Here is a 19046-nt window from a genome sequence, read left to right as displayed (position 1 = left end):
ACACTTCCTACCTCGTCTCTCACTATTCAAGTTAATCAAATGTGCAACGCCGGCTCTGGAAGCTCCTCTAGTGTGCCCCCCACCGCCTCCCTTGCCATTCAAGTTAATGGACAGTGTGGAAATGGCTGGAAATAGCTGAGGCTCTCATACCGTGCTATGTTGGATTAATAAAAACTGCAGGGAAACTTTGGGCTCCTGCAGCTTTGTTTGTCCTGTATGGCTCTCAATCTGATTGGAGGATGAGAGCTAAAACACCCCCGACGTTGGCGGCTCGGCGCAGTGGCTCCTGAGTGTCGCGGAGCTGCTGTCCGCAAGCTTGGGAAATGAAGACTCCTCCTCACGTCCCACACTGGGTCCAGCGTGATCTCTCTCACACTGTACAGTATCAGAACTTTTTGCACCAACACAAACATCCTGTAATTCCCTTTTCCATGTTCTTTGTGAGATGCTGTGCACCCCTTCCAACAGCCCTGTTAGGCAGGCTCTGTGCCCATACTGTTTATACCCTGTGCCCACATTCACATGGCCTACAAGGGATGGGCTGTTCCCCCACTCAGCTGGCCCTGCAGAGGCATGGGCGGGACTGGAACTGGACCCCAGACATGCTGGGGGCCCCTGCTCAGCTGGCCCTGCAGAGGCACGGGCGGGACCGGACCTGGACCCTGGACATGAATCCTGGACATGCCGCGGGCCCTGGCACAGTCCCTCCCCTCAGTTACAGAACAGGAAGCAAAGGTTGCCAGACTCCAGCCTCTGACCCCAGTTTCTAGACTTCCTTTCCAGTCACTTTCACCCCACCCTACTCCCTTCAGCTTCCTCCTGGGCACTGGGGAGCGCATCTCCAGCAGCAGGTCATCAGTTGGCTGCTGGCCATGCCCCCACCATCATGGAGTTACGATGCGTCCTGGGGACCCGTGATCTCCTTGATACCAGGCCAGGCCTCTGCCCACTGCATCCCCCAACGCTGCTCGCTCAGTCACTGCTCAGGGAAGCAGACGGCACAGGGTCCATCCTTCTGCCAACAGACCCCTCTAGTCTACCCAAGGTTGTGGGGCACGCGCCTGCCTCTCTACCTACGGTTCCCTGGATGGGGCCCGAGTGTGGGGACCGGGCCTGAGCACACGGGGGGCAGTGCACCCCGCGGAGGATCTCAGCCTCTCCCTATGCTTACGCCGTGTTCAGCTTCCTCCTTGCTTCTAAGCTGTTTCCAAGGCTGGCCTGCTGATGGCCCCATGTCCGTCAAACCAGCACTCTGCCACCTCCTTGCCATTTCCCAGACACACCACGCTGTGCAAGGAGCCTCTCAGGGTCTCTAGAAGATTCCAAAGCTGGGCGGGGAGGGAGGCTCAGAAGACACATGGTCTCACTCCCTCCCTTCAGGCTCACACGACGACGACGGATGACTAATTCACAGAGCACAGCTGTCTCCCCGCCCTGCCGGGGGCGCGAGAGGCGGGGTGGGGTGCCTGGTGCGGTTGTCTGAGCCAGGCCAGAGACCGGGCAGACTTCCCACGGTGTCTGAGCCCTCCAGCATGGGCGAGGGGGAGTGCAGCGGGCTGGGCAAAGAGGAGAAAGGCCAGGGGAAGAGTAGGGGGCAGGGGAACGTGAGAAAGCACGGGCACCCTAAGTCCGGGGGAGCTCCCAAGATTGTCCCCTCCTGGAGGACCTGTGATGAGGCTCCTGACAGGGCACCTTCGTCAGCTCATTTCAGGATGAGGGGAAGGCTGAGCTGGGGGTCTGCAGGTGGAAGACCCTTGCTGGCCTAATCAGTGCACGCTGCCTTGCAGGAGCGGCCAATGTGCTCTACAACCCCAGGTGACAGCCAGCAGGAACAGGGACCAAAGTCCACAGCCACCATAGGTGAGCTTTACCAAGAGCCAGGTCCATTCAAATTCCAGAAAGACTATGGCCTGGCTGACAGCTGGCCACGCCCTGTGAGAACCCGGCAGGGGATTCCCCACTCAGGTCGCCCTGCGAGGGTGTGCTTGTGTGTGTTGGTTCTATCCCTACAGGATGTTGTTTACAGCTCTTGGGAGGCGGTCAGGGCCCAGGGGAGTCCCCGGCACCTGCCTGCCTAACCGCCCCAGCCCCTGGGGCTGGACCCTATCACATTCTGGTTTAGCTCTGCCTGGGACTTGCCCAAAGGGCCCCCCACTGCAGAGACAGGTCACCTGACCAGGTAGTGCCTGCAGCCTGGGGTTCCCCGAGGTGGTCTCCCCAGACTGGAGTGCCTTGTCAGGTGGTCTCCCCCATGCAGTCTCCCCAGACTGGAGCACCCCATCAGGTGGCCTCCCCAGACTGGGACGCCCTGTCAGGCGGTCTCCACCACAGTGGCCTCCCCAGACTGCAGCACCCTGTCAGATAGCTTCCTCAGGTACACCCTGGATGACCTCAACAATGAGGCCTGCTCTCCGTCCAGGAAAAGGCTGCCCTCATGGCTCCCACTGGCCCTGTCTGTCCTCCACCCACGGCCCCCTTCAGCCCCACCTGTCCCCCGTCCCTGAAGGCAGCAACGCTAAATGAACTAAAACCGACAGCCCTCACTTTATGGGTCATGGGTTGGGTAGGGTAAGGCAGCCATGTGACAGGATTAATTCTGTTTGAGGACACAGACCAGCCAACCTCCAAGACAGGCCAACACCCTGGAGTTCAATACAATTTCCAATCCTTAGGAGTCCCCCCACTCCTGGAAGTGCCCATCTCAGCGGTGACACCGGGGTGACCGAGCGAAAGCAGCGAAGCTGCCGCCGTAACATAGGAAGCGACAACGGCTGGTCCAGCTTTTGGAATTGGTCTGTCTGCCAAGCCACAGAAACCGGAGCCAACGCTGAGGCCCTGAGGCTGGGGCAGCACCCCCGAGGGCCTCCTCCTCAGCAGGACAGGGCTCTCCAGCCCCCCTGGCATGACCACATGGGGCCCCTAGGGGCCTCCGGGCTTGGCACTCACACGGGTCTCATCTCTCTCCTTCCTACAGCAGTCCAACTGGAACTTGAGTTGAGAAGGACCTGGGCTTCAGGGCTCCAGGGAAGGGGGCACTTGGAGCCCCCAGGCCCCTCGCTGCCCCATGCCATCTGGACAATTACGGAGGACATGCCCGAAGACCCTAAGAGGACAGCTGTGGCGGCTGGGTGATGGGGACGGGGGAGGTCAGCAGCCCAGAAAACCTATTAAGCTTGTGGCTCTCAACCTGGCCCTACACCTCCTCCCAGGGTAAGGACCCCTGCTGTGTCCCAGGGCGCTGCTGACAGTGTTTTCACAACAAACAGCAAGACAGGAGGAAGGAAGTGAAGTGGAACCCACAGCTCTCAGAGCCTGCAGACAGCTGGGGCTCAGCTGCAACCCCGGGCTGCAGGCCAAGCCTCTTCCCACTGCTTCCTGGAGGGCTGCGTGGGGCTGAGAGGCGAGTGGGTTCTCCAGGCTTCCCAAGGACGCCCGGAGTATCGGCCAGAATGCAAGTCCCACCGCACCTTACAACCGACGCGGCCTGGCCCCCGCCCAGCTCTCGCAGTTTTACAGCAAGATGGCAGAGGGTGGGCATGGCCTGGAAGGAGGATTCTCCCTGAACACTGTGAGTCCAGTAATTCCACAAAGCCTTATGGAGTTGTACGTATGTACCAGCTCGGACGCTGGTGTGATTGGACGACGTGCCCAAGTGGAGCCTGGGGTCTCCCGCCCCTGTCAAGGACATGAGGCCCAAGGTTGGGAGGCACCTCTCTGGGGGTGCACATGAGGTCACAGGGTCCTGTGTGTGATGTCTCAGGGAACAGGGTGGGGAAAGAATGGGCCCAAGTTACAGACTAAGGCACCCCTCGGAGGTCACCGACGCAGCATGGGGTGCAAACACCCAGGGTGGGACCCAAGGACGGGGCCCTGTCTGCCCTCCTAGGCCCCCACACGCCCCCACTCAGAGTGCCAGAGAGCACAATCTGTGATGGCTACTCCTTGTCCACGGTCAGGTGGCTCGGGGACAGCTCAGCTGGCAGCGGCCCAGGCGGAGACGGCAGGCACCCGGACACAGGGGCAGGTCTGGGCGAAGCAGCAGCCTGGGCAGCACACGGCGTCCCTGCCTGCGGGACAAGGGGACTGGGCAGGAGACACGGCCAGGGGTGGATGCAGCCTGGGACCTCTGGGTGTCGGACTCTCACAGTCCCTCACTGTGTCCCTGAAGTCCTACTGGCTACAGGACACAAAGACCAGGCCTGCTTCCCCACAGGGAGTGAGTACAGGGTCAGCTGCCACTGGGACTGTGCTGCACACACGACTGGTGTGCCAGTTAGAGCTTGCGGCGGCCACCGCAGATGCACTAGGACACCGGGCTGGCCTGACTGTGGGTGCCCAGACAAGGGCTGGAGAATGGGCAGAAAGGTGCCCGAGGGGCCGTGCAGGGAGAGGCAGTTTGTCAGCTGTGAAGTGGTCCCAAAGGGGGATATCTTCCAGACCTGGACACACAGCCCTGCTGGTCTTTCTGGTATAGACCCAAGCAGAACAGAAATCTAGTGAGATGTTACTCTGAAGAAAAGCTTTGAGGATGCCAAGTTCACTCTTGTGCTGGGTCAGGGACGGGCAGCGGCTGAAGCCGGGAGCAGCAATGAAGACATCCGCAGAAGGCGCCAGAGCCTTGGTCCCTGCAAGGCTGGTCCCTGGGGTGCAAGCAGCTCTCAAGTCCTGGACCCGCTGGAGCCACACACAGACCCACGCCCCCTAGGGTGCCTCTTCTGCCTGGTGTGGGTGGTGGTTGGACTGGGCATGGATCAGGACCGACCCTGGTCTCTGGCCTGAGCCACTGTGTATAGGAAGTGGCCATGGCTACCGACTTTTGTTTTCAGCAGAAGCCCCCACCCCTCACGGAGGGACTCCAACAATAGTTTGCTATTAAAAGCTGCTGAGCGGAAGGGGTGACGTGGCCGGGAAGGGGTGAGCATGGCAGCCACTCTTCCGCAGTGGATGTGCCAGTTGCAGGACCTACATGTTACTGTGGTCTCAGACGCTATTCTTCAACCTCACGTGGCAGACTCCTAGGTCCTCCAGGAACCATGAGGGGGCTGTGCTCATCCGCCGTGACTGAGTACTGTCGCCCTGCGATGCTGGCTGCCATGGGAGACGCACCAGCTCTCGGGGCAGAGGGCTGGGGAGGTCCCTGGAGATGGCGGAGGGTCTGGGGTTGGTGGTGAGCTGTGAAGTTTCCCATTGGTTGGTCCGTAAAGGAACTGCTGCAAGTGACTATAACTCTATATTGTGCACTGTGCCAACGAATACGGCGGGCTCAGGACGCACCGGCATGAAACCAAGGGCAGAGTCCACCTGGCTGGGGCCCGTACCTTCCCCAGCTAGTCACCGGCTCAGGCTGGCACATCACTGGCAGTGACGTGAGGGGTGGCGTGTGGGCCCCGGGTCAAGGCGCTGCCTCACTCTGTGCTCGCTGCCTGCACCACCTGTGGGCTCACTGCTTCCGCCTCCCCTGGGCTCCAGCACGTACATGTCAAAACCCCTAAACTGCTATGGCAGCTCCCCTGAGCTTACCGCTTCTCAGTGCTGCTGCCAAAGCCTCGTACAGACCTGAGCTCGCGGGTGCTGATGCTGCGGGAGTGTACTGTGGGGCAGCCAGGAAGATGTCAGGAAAGGGGGGAAGGGGAGTGCTGTCCCCCAGCTCTTTATTGAGCTGGCATGTGGCCCAGCTGCATCCAGCCTGGAAACCGGCAGATGGGGGCATGGGCACTTGGGTCCCACCACCCACAGGGGAGACCCAGGCGGAGACCCAGGGCTAGTTTGGCCCTGGCACGCTCTCAGCCGCCTTCTGGGAGTCAGCAGGCAGACAGGAGAGTGTTCGTGTATGCTCCCACTGCCCTCCTCTCTCTGCTTTTCAGATAATAAATAACTAAACCACCACAAGGGGAGGTGGTGCAGCGGCCTGGCAGGGTGGGAACACAGCTTTAAACCTCTGAGTGGAAGAGGGGCGGTGTCCCTCTCTGCACGCCAAGACAGATGCCCGAGGCCTCCATGCCAAACCAGTCCACACACAATGCAGAGCTCAGTGGGGGGCCAGTGCTGACGTCACCAGATACACAGAGCACACTGAGCCAGCACACAGGAAGGCTGCAAGGACATGGAGCTGAAGGCCACAGAGCTTAGCGGCAACTTAATCACCCTGCAGCAGGCTACACAGTGAGCAAGCACCTGCCTGAGGCGCTACCTTCTGCTCCCGGGGCACTCACTGGGGGACGTTGCTGCAGCATCCTTGGTTTTGTAGCAGACTGTCCAGGGAGGACTCCTGAGGCCCCGCAGCCAGCCAGTTACGTGGGTCTGGATGGGTTACCCAGTGTCTGGGGGTGAGAGCCAGGCTGTGTGGCCTGCAGGAGCCTCCTCGCCCTCTGTGTCCAGACGCAGGGGTGAACCCACCTGCTGCTGAGATGGGCTGAGGTTCTCACTCCCCACAGAACAATAAACATCTCTGCACGCCCCAGGGCAAGCACACTGACCGGCACAACACGACTGGTGCTGCTCTGCTGAGTGGGGTGGCAGAACCCGCCGCCTACCCACCGCCTGCCTGCCGGCCCAGCACAGTCCAGCAGAGCACTGCCCAGAGCCCGACACGCCAGGAAATTCTACTCTCACCCTTTACCCTTTGACCGAGATGAGGTCAGCTGTTACTAGCAAGGGCCACGACCACCACCGATAGCCGTGTGCAGGGCAGTAGGTGACAGCCAGGGTGCGTCCCCTCCAGCGACAGGTCTCCTGCTATCTCCTCCGGCCTTCACCCCTCCCTCGCCAGCCTGCAGCGCACCCCAATACACTCCACTTCGTGGTGACCTCTCCTACATCCAACCAACACTCCTGGACCAGGAAGGAACGGCCAGACACCACCGCGTCCATCCTTGGTGAACCTGCCTGTCTGGGTGGTGGCAGGCGAGGAGTTGCACAAAATGCAGCAGAAACAAAAAAAAAAAAAGCAAACCGCAGCAGTTGCTGGGTGTGCGCGGCTGACCTGCTAACTCGGATGTGAGCACAGGATGGCGAGGAGCACACCGCCTGCCGCCCTCCTCCCAGCCACTCTTCTCCTTATTTAGAAACACAAAGTTGATGGCATGCTCTCCTGTCTGAAAGCCACCAGACAGAAGGGCCCAGTGAGACGACGGCATCTCCCTGTGTTTGCCGGGCAGGGCCTCCTGTCCTGGGCAGTGGCCTCAGAGAAAGGGCTCCGAGCCCTGCCTGACACCCTGCAGGTGGCAGGGAACACTGGTTAGGTCAGCGGGCCCGGGTCTGAACGGCTCCGCTGCCTCCTAGGTGTGGGGGCCTGGAAAGTCCCCTGGCCTTTCTGAGGCTCCATTTCCTCTTTATCAGTAAAAAGGAGAAAGCAAACTGTCCACACCCCCTGCGGTCAGCGGGAGTCAAGAGGCTTCTAGAAGTACACGCTGCACAAGCCCTCCGGGGCTCCAGCCAATGTCCCGCCTCATCACTCCCACAGCCCCCTGCCCCCGGTACAGCACACCCAGACGGGGTCAGGTGGGAGGCACCGCCAGGAGATGTGCTTGTGAGGGACCCACGCCCCGTGGGAGCAGCGGGGACCACTCCCAAGGGGGCTGGACACCCGTGTCCAGGAACCGACACTCGCACTGGATACACACAAAAAAGAAAAAGAAAAAAAAAAAAGAAACAGCAATCAGACTCAGAAACATTGTTGCCGTAATAATTTCCACTCTACAAACACGCAAGGGAAGCATTTCAGCTAAAGTTAGGAGCCAACTCTCCTTGCCTTGACCTAATGAATTATCCCTCTACCGCAGAGCACCGATCCATCAGCCTGAACTGGGTTTAAGGGTGCCACGTTACGGAGTCCAGGAGGAAGCACCCCAGTGTGCCCAGCCTCGGGGACACCCCTGGGCTGGGGGCTGGAGGGGCGGTTCTGGTAACTCTGGGCTGCCGGCCCAGGCGGCGGACACGCAGGAAATCCCGGATGTGTTCAAAATGACGCTTTGGTTCACTGACTCAACTTCACAGAGATCCTCTGAGCAGCTGCAGTGAGCAAGTGGAAAATCCGGTGGCCTCCAGTAAAAACAGCAGTTAGGTAATAAAACCCCAGGATGTGGACGGTGGGCTGGGAGCCGCCTCCCGCCGGGGTGCCAAGCTGAATCCAGGGCCGCCGGGTGCCGAGAGGAACAGGCATCCAGGAGACACTGGCAGCTGGTAAGAGCCACCGACCATGCGGCTAGGCACCCCCCCCCCCCCCGTCAGGGCCTCCTCGTGGCACACACTGGCCCCCTCCTCAGCTCAGCACTTGGAACCCCGAGAGGCGGGTCTGCGGCTATAAGCACCACAGCTTCCTGAGCTGGGCCTGAGGGGCCGCCAGGGCAGCAGGGTCCTCTGACAGGCATGCAGGAGGCTTCCGTTATGTGAGCTCAGGCTCAACAAACCAGCTCCGAATAAAAAGGGGAAACCCAGCCCCAGCCCCACTGCCTCAAAGAGCCTGCGGCTGTCCCCGAGGCTGCCGGGGAAGGGACCAGAGGCACACGCCAGGCTGAGCCGGGGGCCAAGCACCTGCTGCTTCGCTCACCAGCTGACCGTGCGCATGGGCCAGCGCCTCCCAGGGAGGACGCTCCTGGGGACAGGACAGCCTACACCGGGGCGGGGTGCTGACCGGGAACTGCAGACACCAGAGATGACACAATGGGTGGAGAGCATGGGAAGTTACACAAGGCAGAGGGCACGGTCTTCACACCGTCAGCGCAGACGCTGCCCCGTCCCGCGGCCTGCTGGGACCTGCTGAGGCTCAACCCCGCCTAGGCCTCTTCCTCCTCCCCCAGCCCAGCCCCCTGAGCCCCTGTTCTCCCCCTGGGACCCTGGCACAGTGCATCGGAGACGCCTCCGTCCAAGGAGGCTGCCAGGTGCCTGCCCACTCCACATCCTCCTCGCCCTGGGCAGGGCCCATTTCCTTCCCATCCAAGGGCCACACTTCTGTCCTCCAAGTTCCCAGCCCACAGAATGTTCCTGACTTTGGAAAAAAAAAAAACCCTGTAGGTTCACAATTTCTTATAGGAAACCCCAGAGACCAAACCTGTCCCAGAGTTCACCATTTCCGGAGTGTAGGGGGCCCCCAGAGGTCCCCCAGACACGGTCTGTAACAGCCCAAAGCAACACGGCCCGAGTCACATCCCCAAGCCAGAAGCCCCGAAAGCACCCCGCACTGTCAGGGGAGGCCCCGCTCGCTGCCCCCACGAACTCCGCCCAAGCAGACAGACCTGCCCGTGTCCAGGACTGGGACCGAGGCGTGGTGTGGGCCACACTGGGCCCTCCCCTCTCGGCTTCCGGCAGCACTGAGTCAGGAGCTGCCCCACGGCCTGCACATGCAGGTGCATGGCTTGCACTCAGGCCAGCGCCCCTCTGTATCCGGCCTCAGTGGGAGGCGTCCTGGCCAGGGCACTCTCAGCTGAGCCCCATGGGTGCCCAGGCACCCGAGCCTCGCCCAGGGTGAGGGCCTGCCTCCTATGGTTTGCCAGGCCTGCTGACTTTCCAACACTCCTGGATCCTGCCCTGACCACATTCCAGGGTCTCCCGGCAGGTTCCCAAGCCCCAGGGAGGAAGCAGCTGCCCAAGCCTGACCGCCCTCCGGGAGGGGGGATCCTGGACACACACTAACACCCCCCAACAAACCGCCCCCCAGCCAGACCCTGGGAACCCTCCTACACCCACACCTCTCCTGCGGGCATTTCCTGGTCAGCTCCTCCAAGGTCAGGGCACCCTTCCCTTCCCAGAACCTTCCACAAACGCCCACCTGGTGAAGGGCCCACAAAGACCCCGGTGCCTCGCCCTGCCAGGCCAAGTCCACGCAAGGTTTCCCACGCGACCCACTCCCGCAAGGGAGGTACAAGGCTGCCCCGCCCCAGCCCCGCACACTTTTCCCGCCAGCCGCTGGCGGGGCACTCCCCGCGCGGGATCCGGATCACAGACCCCCGGGCGAGCCCCTCTGCGCCCCGAGACCGGGGGTCGCCCCTGGGCGCCGCCCTGCCCCCCACGCCGGGACACCGGGGCCGCGCAGCCCGGGCGGAAGGCGGGCGCTCACCAGCTTCTGCGCCTCTGGGCTCAGGCAGTCCATTTCCTTCTTCGGGGCGGCCGCGGGGTCGCTCATCGTGCCGCGGGACTCCGCCAGCCCGGCCTCCAGTGTCCGGACCCGGCTCTCAGCGCCGCCACATCCCGAGGAGCCTCGCCTCGCCCCGCCCAGGCCGGAGCCCTCTGCCCTCCCAGGGCGCGCGGTCCCCGGCGGGCGCGGCCGGCAGGGGCGGGGCGCAGGTGGCCAGGGCCGGCGGGCCGGGAGGGGACGGCGCTGGGGAGCGGAGCCGTGGACACAGCCCGGCCCCGGCCCCGCCCCCGCCGCCGAGCCCCGCCCCCGCCGCCGAGCCCCGCCCACCCGCCGCTCGGCCCCGCCCCAGGACTGCGGCCCGGCCCCGCCCCCGCCGCTCGGCCCCGCCCCCGCCGCCGAGCCCCGCCCACCCGCCGCTCGGCCCCGCCCCAGGACTGCGGCCCGGCCCCGCCCCCGCCGCTCGGCCCCGCCCCCGCCGCCGAGCCCCGCCCACCCGCCGCTCGGCCCCGCCCCAGGACTGCGGCCCGGCCCCGCCCCTGCCGCCTAGCCCCGCCCCCGCCGCCGGGCCCCCGCCCACCGGCGCCCGACCCCCGCCCACCCACCGCTTGGCCCCGCCCCAGGACTGCGGCCAGCCCCGGCCCCGCCCCACCTGCGCCTGGCCCCGCCCCGCGTCGGCCCCGCCCCGTTCTGTCGCGCGGGTGTCAATCATACCCCACCCGCCGGGCGCCCCGGAAAGGAGCTGCGAGACACGGCCCCGCCCGTCCTCCCGCCCGCCCGTCCTCCAGTCCTCCCGTCCTCCCGCAGGGCCCTGGGTCGGCGGCGCGGGGCTGGGGGCCCGCGCACCGGCCCGGCTCGGGTCGGCAGTGGACCCCTGGGGAGCGTGGCCTGGGGAGGGTGGCCTGGGGCCGCGGGGAGGCCTCACGGGGACAAGCAGCGTGCGGCCGCCAAGGGAACTCCTGCGCAGCAACCTGTGGGCTCGGGAGGAGGACCAGAGCCGTGTCCACTGCACCCCCAAGTGTGGACCACAGGCCCTGTGACAGGTGCAACTCCTGACACCTCTGAAACCACCGAGCGGAGAGGTGGGAAGCTGGACTCTGGAGTTAACCCCCCGGGTTCACATCCTGGATCGACCACACCCCCCACCCCAGGCACCTGGGTCTCCTGTGTCGTCCACGAGCTGCCAGGGACAGGGACACAGGGACGGCACCCCCGTCAGGTGAGGACCACCCTGACACGTACCTGCATGGTCCAGGCAGGGGGAGCTGCCCAGTTCGCTGCCAGCCCTGTGCCAGGGAACGTGCCAGGAAAACCAGCTCAATGCCACCGGGCTGCGTGTATTCCCTCCTCCTCTCTGGTGCCCAGGTGTCCACACACCGGTGCCCAGGCCCCTCCCTCCCTCCTCAACAGCAGGAAGGCAGCTGGACAGCAGGTTAATCTATGAGAGCTGGGGGTCAGGGAGCCCGAGCCCAGGGAAGGGCGCTGCCGGCAGCCCCCCAGCTGCGAGGAGGTGGGACACTGGGCCAGAAGGAGCTACTGCTACTGGCAACAGAACAGCCGGAAAAGCACAAGGGAGCCCTGGTTCCACGCTGTGGCACCTGAAGGAGACGGGCACCCTAACACCGGCTTGGGGGGGGACTGCTGTATTTCTGCTCACAATCTGCGGTTTTGGAAACACTTGATACACCCTTGTTTTCACATAGGTCTGGGGGCCCAGGAATGGGGGTGCAGGGTCTGCAGGCCAGCGATTGTCCCTCCTGGACGCAGCCCCAAACCTGGTTTTAAATGATGTGAGCCTGGTGCCAGAACCCACAAACCTGGTGCTGGGCAGCCTCGCTCAGAAGTCACGGTGTGAGGTGTGGCTCTGAAGAACATCGTGGGATGGGAAGAGGGGTGGATCGCAGCCAAGGGGCTGGGGGTACTGTCACAGCCTTGACCTTGGAGGGTGTGAGAAAGCCCTCGGATGCTACCCTCAGAAGGATCACCGCCAGAGGCCCCAGGAGGGCATCTTGCAAATGTCTGAGAGTAGGCAGGGCCTGGGGGTTCTCTAGAAAGAGCTGTGAGGTCCATGACAAGGGACGGAGGACTGAGGGACAGCTGAGTGTTTCTGACCATTCCCCAATTGTTGGGTATACCATGACCCTGCACCCACACCCCCACACCTGTCTGCCCCCCAGAAATTCTGCACCAGGCCAGCACTTGTGGAAGAACCCATTGCCTCCAGCTTGCTCCTCGAACATCAGTATTTTGAATGGACACACGACATTGCACATATTCATGGTCTAATTTTATTCTAGGAACGCCAGAATCACAGCTCCCTGGCAAATGCAGGGCGCTGACCAATGCAGGGCCACACCCAGCCTGGGTTTACTTTGTCTCCATGGTGCTGAGCGGTTGCTAGGCTTCCTGGCTTTGTCTGTGGCTGTGGTTTGGGTCTGAGTGCCAGCGAGACAGGGACAAGCCCTGCTGGCTTGCAGCATGGGGCAGACAGGAGGACCCCCACCTGCTTGCTGCCGTAAAGTCTGTAAAATCACAGCCCCGGGTCTGCAGCTCTCCAGCATGAATGCCAGGGACGCCCACCCCTAACTGTGCAGGCAGTCCCGTGTGAGACAGTTCTAGAACCGCTGCTGTTACACACAGAGCTCAGGAAGCGAGGGGCGGCGACCTGCAGGCCAGCTGGCAGCCCGACCAGCGCACCCGGGCCCATGGGTGAGTTGCTGGGAGAGCGAAACGAGCTTTCCAACCCAGGTCACCGCTGCAAATCCAAGCCCTGGGCCTGGCACTCAGCAGCCTGCCTGGCACACATGGGCTCCCTGGGCCAGGGCGCAGCACATGGCTTTGTGGACGCCCTCTGCCGTCTCCCTGAGCCTGAGCTATTAAGCCCCCTCCCAGCTGGGGGCATTGGTGAGGCCCCGGGCACACCCAGGTCCTCCAGGAAGACTGGCATTTGGGGGAACATCGGGGGGGTGGGGTCAGACTCTGCCTGCTCTTTCAAAGTGGCCATCCCATGGACGTGGCGACTAGGCAGGGCCCTGACTGCCCCCACTGGCAGAGCGTGGGCAGCAGGAAAGCATCCGTGAGCTCCACTCGTGTGGCCTCGTGGGCAAGAGGACATGTCCATTCTCTTGGCTGCCCACGGCCTGGGGCCACTGACACACCCCAGACGGGGAGTGGGATCCTTGGCAGTGGGGGCAGAGTCCTGTCGCTTGAATGTGGTGGGCACGTACGCTGGACGCACGGGTGGGTGGGTGGACATGAGAACAGGTGGACAGACATATGGACACATAGGTGAGTAGGTACAGGCGCTTAGATGGGCTGATGGGTGTGTGCGTGGATGTGAGGATGGGTGGAGCCATGAGTGGATGGACAGACGCAGAAGTGAATGGATGGATGATGGATGGATCAATAGTTCTAATTAAATGGAAGATTTTGATAGTTATCACTGAATCTTGTTATTCATATCATGGGTTTTTATAGCAGTTGGGAGTAGAGATTCTGTAAACACCATATCTGTAGGCAGTGTGTGTCAGGAGGTTAAGCACCTTTTCCTGGGAGACCACAGAAGGTGGCCTTAGCATCTGGGCCTCAGGTGGAGTCCTGGCTCCTGGCTTCCGCCTGGCCCAGCCCTGGCTGTTGTGGCCATCTGGGGGAGTGAATCAGTGGATGTGGAAAGCATTTCTCTTTGTGTATCACTCTGCCTTTCAAATAAATAATTTAAAAATGACGTGTCCATATATATATATATATAGCCTAACTACATAGCAACCAGCTATTTATAAGGCTTTTTCTTAACTCTTTCCGTTTTCTAGGGAGGTCAAGTTTGATTCTTGGGTAAAGTCGAAGCAGTGGCAGAAAGGTTCCGGGGAGGTGTCACGGGTGGGGCTGGGTATCGATGCAGTGTGATGAGGAGGCAGTCCCTGGGCAGCCACAGCAGCTGAGGGAGGAGGTTGGGCGCGCCTGGAGGAAATGGGCTGCAGCGACTGAGCAGAGAGGGGGCCGTTGGAGAAGCAGGGAGCAGAGGCCTGTCCGGGAAGCCTCCTGGCAAAGAACAAGGTCCAGGAGACCTGCAATTTGCATCTGCAAGTGCAGCCCTTGTCTCCCGTTGTTAAAAGGGCACAGTGGGGGCCCTGGGGAGGCAGCGTCAAGGTGCGGCTTGGGCAGAATGCAGGATGTAACATCTGGATGTGATGGCGGGCAAGGCTGGCTGGGGGAGGCAGAGCCTCAGGAGGTGGCTCCCTCATGGGCAGCAGAGGTGACAGGGCGAGCAGAACCGAGTGTCCAGGAGGGGGCGGCAGACAGAGGCTGGTGCAGCTGGGCGAGGCCTGAGCCGGCCAAGCCAAATGCGCTAGATGTAGGGACGGTGTGGCCCAGGCTGGGGTGGGCACCCCGAGGACCTGCTGGGAGGGGCCCTTCCAGCAAAGCTGACCCACATTTGGAATATTTTCTTCTCCATTCTGCTCTGTTATTAAATCCACCTCCCACAGTGTCTGAGAGCAGTGAGTCCTCTCCAATCCGTGCTCACTTCCCCAGTCCAACCCCCCCAGCGTTGGTGGTCCTGCGGCCAGGCCAGAACCAACCCCCTCCCCACCACCCTGGCACGGTCCCTGAGGTGACGGCTCCGGGCACATCCAGGAAGTCCATCCCCAACACGGCACTCTACAAGCAGCAATGACTTCCCTCAAAGGACTGAAGCCAAGACAAGCAGTATCTGTCACGACTTTCTCAGCCACACGAGAGTGAAGTCCCCCAAAGCCCGAAGCCCACTCTCACACTAAGGCTGTTATTCCTTCTCGGAGGGGCCACCTGATAGGAGCTCTGCTCACAACATTTGCATTCTCCAGGGGACAGAAGACCCCACCGCGATGAAACATTGCAACATATACTTGGGAACCAGAAATAGGAGCTTCAAAGTGAACAACACACAGACACTTCTGCACCCTCACCTGGTAGCTGCTCTGGCTCAGTAATCCTGCCAGCGAGCTAGGCTCCTCGCCCTCACAGTCATGCAGCAGGTACCTCGCTAGCCAGAGAACCCAGAACCCACCGAGGTTAAGAGCATGATCGACAGGTGTCCACGCAGCTGGGGAACGTGGGAGTTTACAATCTGAATGGCCACAGCGTCCAGGGCAGACAGGGAGGTCTCAGGATTCTTGGGGGGTGGATTCCGAGAGATTTACACCCCCAGCCCTGCTGCGGCCGCCACTCTGATTTGCCATGAACCGAGTGAAGCTTAGGAAAGTGTGTAGCTTCCTGGCCTCAGGTACAGCAATGCCAAAAAACAGCCCTCCCAGACAGCGACTTTCTCTAATGGAACGCAAGGAGTAACACTGCCACCAGCTGCCCGCACCTTCTGCTCATGTGGTGGGGACAGTAGGGTCCGGGCACCCTACATTCTCAGACCCCAGAACTGCAAATGACCTGACCAAGACAGGGTGCCGGATGCTGAGCGGCTCAGCTGCCGTCCCCACCGCACGAGACAGATGTATCCACACACGACACAACACAAAAGCCTCACCTTGGGGATCCGAGGGTTGGAACGCACCTGCAGAGGAGCTGGCCGACCAGCGCGGCACCGCAAGGCAGCTGCTGGGAGAGACGTGTTTGGCACAGGAGTGGAAATTCTGGAATAACTAGAGATCAAATAGCTACTCCTGACCACGTCACCCCTGTACCCCACTGCTCGCCCCGCTGCTGCCGCCTCTGTGTAATGGGAAGGGCGTGGTTCCAGACCTGCCCGAGGATATGGAAGGTCACCTGGAAGCCCCTTTCCCTTCTATCTGCAGGGGGGAGGTGTCAGGTGTTCCGGCCGAACTCTTCGTACAGAGAACAGAGCAGGGCTTCCTTTGGTATGTGGGATGAACGGCTCTTTGCTGAAAGGGCTGGTAGCATTGCTGGCCTCTGCTCACTGTCAGGGACACGCTGCACCTGTGCACTGACAACTCAAACTGACCCCGGATGCTGCCAAAAGGCCCCCAGCTGACCACCCCTGATCAAGAGAGGCCTGTGCCTGCAAGCAGGGTGCCCACATGTGCAAACACACTCCCTTTCAGCCAGTACACAATCTCAGCAGAGATGGAGGAGGCTAATGTGGGAACATGCCCTTCAGGCTTCCTGCCTCGTGTGCTCCAAAGCAGGGCTAAGTGGACCCTGGGAACGTGGGGTGGGGGTGGGGAGGTGGGGGGATGGCGAGGCAGAGGGGGATGGTGAGGCCGAGGGGGCACGGAGGGGGCTGTTGGGAGCTGAGGTTTCAGAGGGGCTCAGTGCTCCCAGGCAGAGAGCGGATTGGCAGAGGTGTCAGGAACGAGGAGGCCCAGTGGCATGGGACAGACTGGGCAGAGGGCATGGAGCCCCGCAGAGACCCACGTCTGGAGTAATGTGGCAAGAGTCTCATCCGCCATACAGGGCAGGCCTCACGGCTGCAGAGAGCAAGCACAGCGTGGTGTGAGCACGTTCAATGGCCAGCAGCTTCCCTGAGAGGCCCCGGGATGAGCTTGTCCAGTACAGGTGAGGGCCTGGAAGAGGGGTTCGCGTTGCCTCGGCTGGGAGCCAGGGGGTGGCAATGTGCCAGCATTCAACTGAGCACCTGGAGACCCCTGCTGCCCTCTCTGCCCCGAGCTGGGCCCCTGTCCCAGTGCTGTGCACAAAGTCAGGCTTGCAGAGGGCTCCAGTTTTAGGTAAGCACATTAGAGCACGCTGTGTCAAAGACATGCAGCCGGCCAAGCAGCTGAAAACGTGGTCTTGCGAAAACGCCGGCAGGCAGGGCACCGGGGAGGCAGAGAACAACAGTGTGCTGGAACCCAGGAGTCTGGAGGCTTAGCACACCCCTCCCCGTGTTGCTAGAATGTTCTGCTCACAGTGATGGTCCAGGGAACACCGGCAGCACTGAGCAGGTGGGGCCACCGGAGGGGACAGGAGAAGTGAAGACTAGTTGAACTACAGGCCCTGGAGGCGCAAAACAAGCTGGAAGGCACTCTGCTATCCTTGTTCAGGAACTTCCTGGCTGGCTAATCCCCTCCTTTGTTTTTCCAGGTTGACATCTGTCTACTTGGGGACTTTAAGGCAACCGTCACCACCCCGTCTCCCCTGCCGAAGTCTTCCTGGAACTGCGTTCTACTTAGGAACTACCTGGACAGTCAGCATTTAGCTACCTCAGTCAGAGACAAGGGGTCTTTGGGGGTTTGGGCTGCTCTGAGTACACAGATTTTATTTAATTTGCAGCTTCAGGATTAGACAGACACATCAATTCCAGGGAGTTACAATGTGTCCAATTCCAGGGAGTTACAATGTGTCCAATTCCAGGGAGTTACAATGTGTCCAGTTCCAGGGAGTTACAATGTATTCACTTGGTCCCTACGTTCAGGCCTGCCTTTGCCTGCGGTCGGCTGGCATCCTGGCAACTTTCAGGGTTGGATACTCCACAATTTGGCAGGTAACAAGGATTCGGCAGCTTTGTGAGGGAGCGTGGGTTTTGCCAGCTCTGTAATCACACGGTACAGATCGAGGCTTGTTGGACTTTAAACAGCATTTAAACATGCCCATGAGGGAAACAGAAGTTTTGTAAGGCCCTTGACTGGGCGCTTGGATGGAAACGCCTCGCAGGTGTCACAAGACAGCCCGCTCCCAGGCTGCAGGCTGCAGCTTCCCGGAGAGCAGCAGGACAGGCCTCTGCCAGGCTGACCGTGGCTGGTGGGTCAGGGCCAGGAGCCAGGACCCACACTGCCATGATGGGGGGATCCTCCCACACCCTGTTCCCACCCCCAGCATCATGGCTGGTGCATGGGGGCAGGAGGCAAGAGGCAGGACCCACACTGCCAGGGGTGGGGGGAGGGATCCCTCCCACACCCCACCCCTGCCTCAGGGAGAGCTTTGTGTCTTAGCTCACACTTCAGTTTATCTGAAATGGCAATAGAAATGCTACCTGGTTCACAGGGTTCGTAAGACACAAAAGGGCTTTTAGCCACAATCACGATTTGAACAAACACAGCGCTAAGGCAACACCGTACCTGCTACACGAGGTCTGCGGTACCTTGGAGCTGAAGCTAGGGCCCCAGGCATGAGGTCAGTGACAGGAGTGCAGCATCCGTCCCAGACAGCCTGCCCCGGCTTCCTGCCTCATCCCCGCTTGGCCTCAGCCGCTGTGATGTCCCCTGGGCTCACCACCCCAGGCTGCTGAAGGCTGCAAGGTGGGTGAACACGGGAGAGCTCATGGGAATAACCACGCCACGGCCCCAGGGCAAGCCCTGAACCTGTCAGTGGTTGTTTCCTGCAAGGCCTTGGTCACTTCCTGTTCGAGTTACCATCTGGCTGGCTGGACTTGACCGCAGCGAGTCAGACGGGGGGCATGACCGAGTTAGCAACAGGAGTTCATGGGCTTCAGCTCTGGGGTGAAGGCGGCATGGCTCCTCTCCTAGCACGGGCTTAGAGAGATGGGCAACCAGCCTGCAGTCACAGGCCCCGCTCGGAGCGGAGACGCGCACTGCTCCAGCCTTCAGTTCTGAGGTTCCAGAGCTGTCTGAGGCGCAGCACCCATGCTCCGGGGCCAGCCAGAGGGCTGCAGGCAGTGCTGAGAGCTGGACTCCAAACATACACACGCACACAGCCCGGAGGGGCTCTGCGGGTACGAGGCTACATGGCTTTGTCACCTCCCATAAGGTAAGAAGCAGCAGCAGCCCACATTAAAATCTCAGGTAAAGCACACGGCACACAAAAGCGAATCCACACTCCTGCAGGTGGGAGTCTCAGGGCTGGGCACAGGGAGAAACATTGTCCACACAAGGACCGGCAAGTGGACCTGGACCCTAGCTCCAGCACGGATAGACCCAGGAGACCTTACACAAAGTGAAGTGAGCCAGTGAGACAAGCCACCCTCTGCGGGAGTCCACTAACCGTGGCCCCCAGAGGAGCTGGATGCACACTGAGGCTTGGGAGGAGGACCCGGAGCCAGTGGCTAACAGGGACAGAGTTCACATCCCACACA

At 61.4% G+C, this 19046-nt stretch overlaps 1 protein-coding gene across 18 annotated transcripts in view; it reads right to left on the bottom strand.

The window, feature by feature from the left end:
• LRRFIP1 (LRR binding FLII interacting protein 1) overlaps window positions 1–19046 on the bottom strand; it is a 100865-nt gene that overhangs the window by 47243 nt on the left and 34576 nt on the right. For 4 of the 18 annotated variants that reach the window (XM_004597407.2, XM_058665178.1, XM_058665184.1 and 1 more), the window contains exon 1: window positions 10055–10147. The exons of 13 other annotated variants lie outside the window; for them this stretch is intronic. In XM_004597407.2, the coding sequence (XP_004597464.2) occupies window positions 10055–10120 (66 nt within the window). In that variant the 5' untranslated portion in view covers window positions 10121–10147. Of the gene's footprint in view, window positions 1–10054; window positions 10178–19046 lie in introns of those variants that run through there. One more of the 18 variants, XM_058665185.1, reaches the window with a different exon arrangement.

Source organism: Ochotona princeps, chromosome 5 (genome assembly GCF_030435755.1).
Source record: "Ochotona princeps isolate mOchPri1 chromosome 5, mOchPri1.hap1, whole genome shotgun sequence".
Lineage (NCBI taxonomy): Eukaryota > Metazoa > Chordata > Mammalia > Lagomorpha > Ochotonidae > Ochotona > Ochotona princeps.
This window is presented reverse-complemented; position numbering and strand designations above follow the sequence as displayed.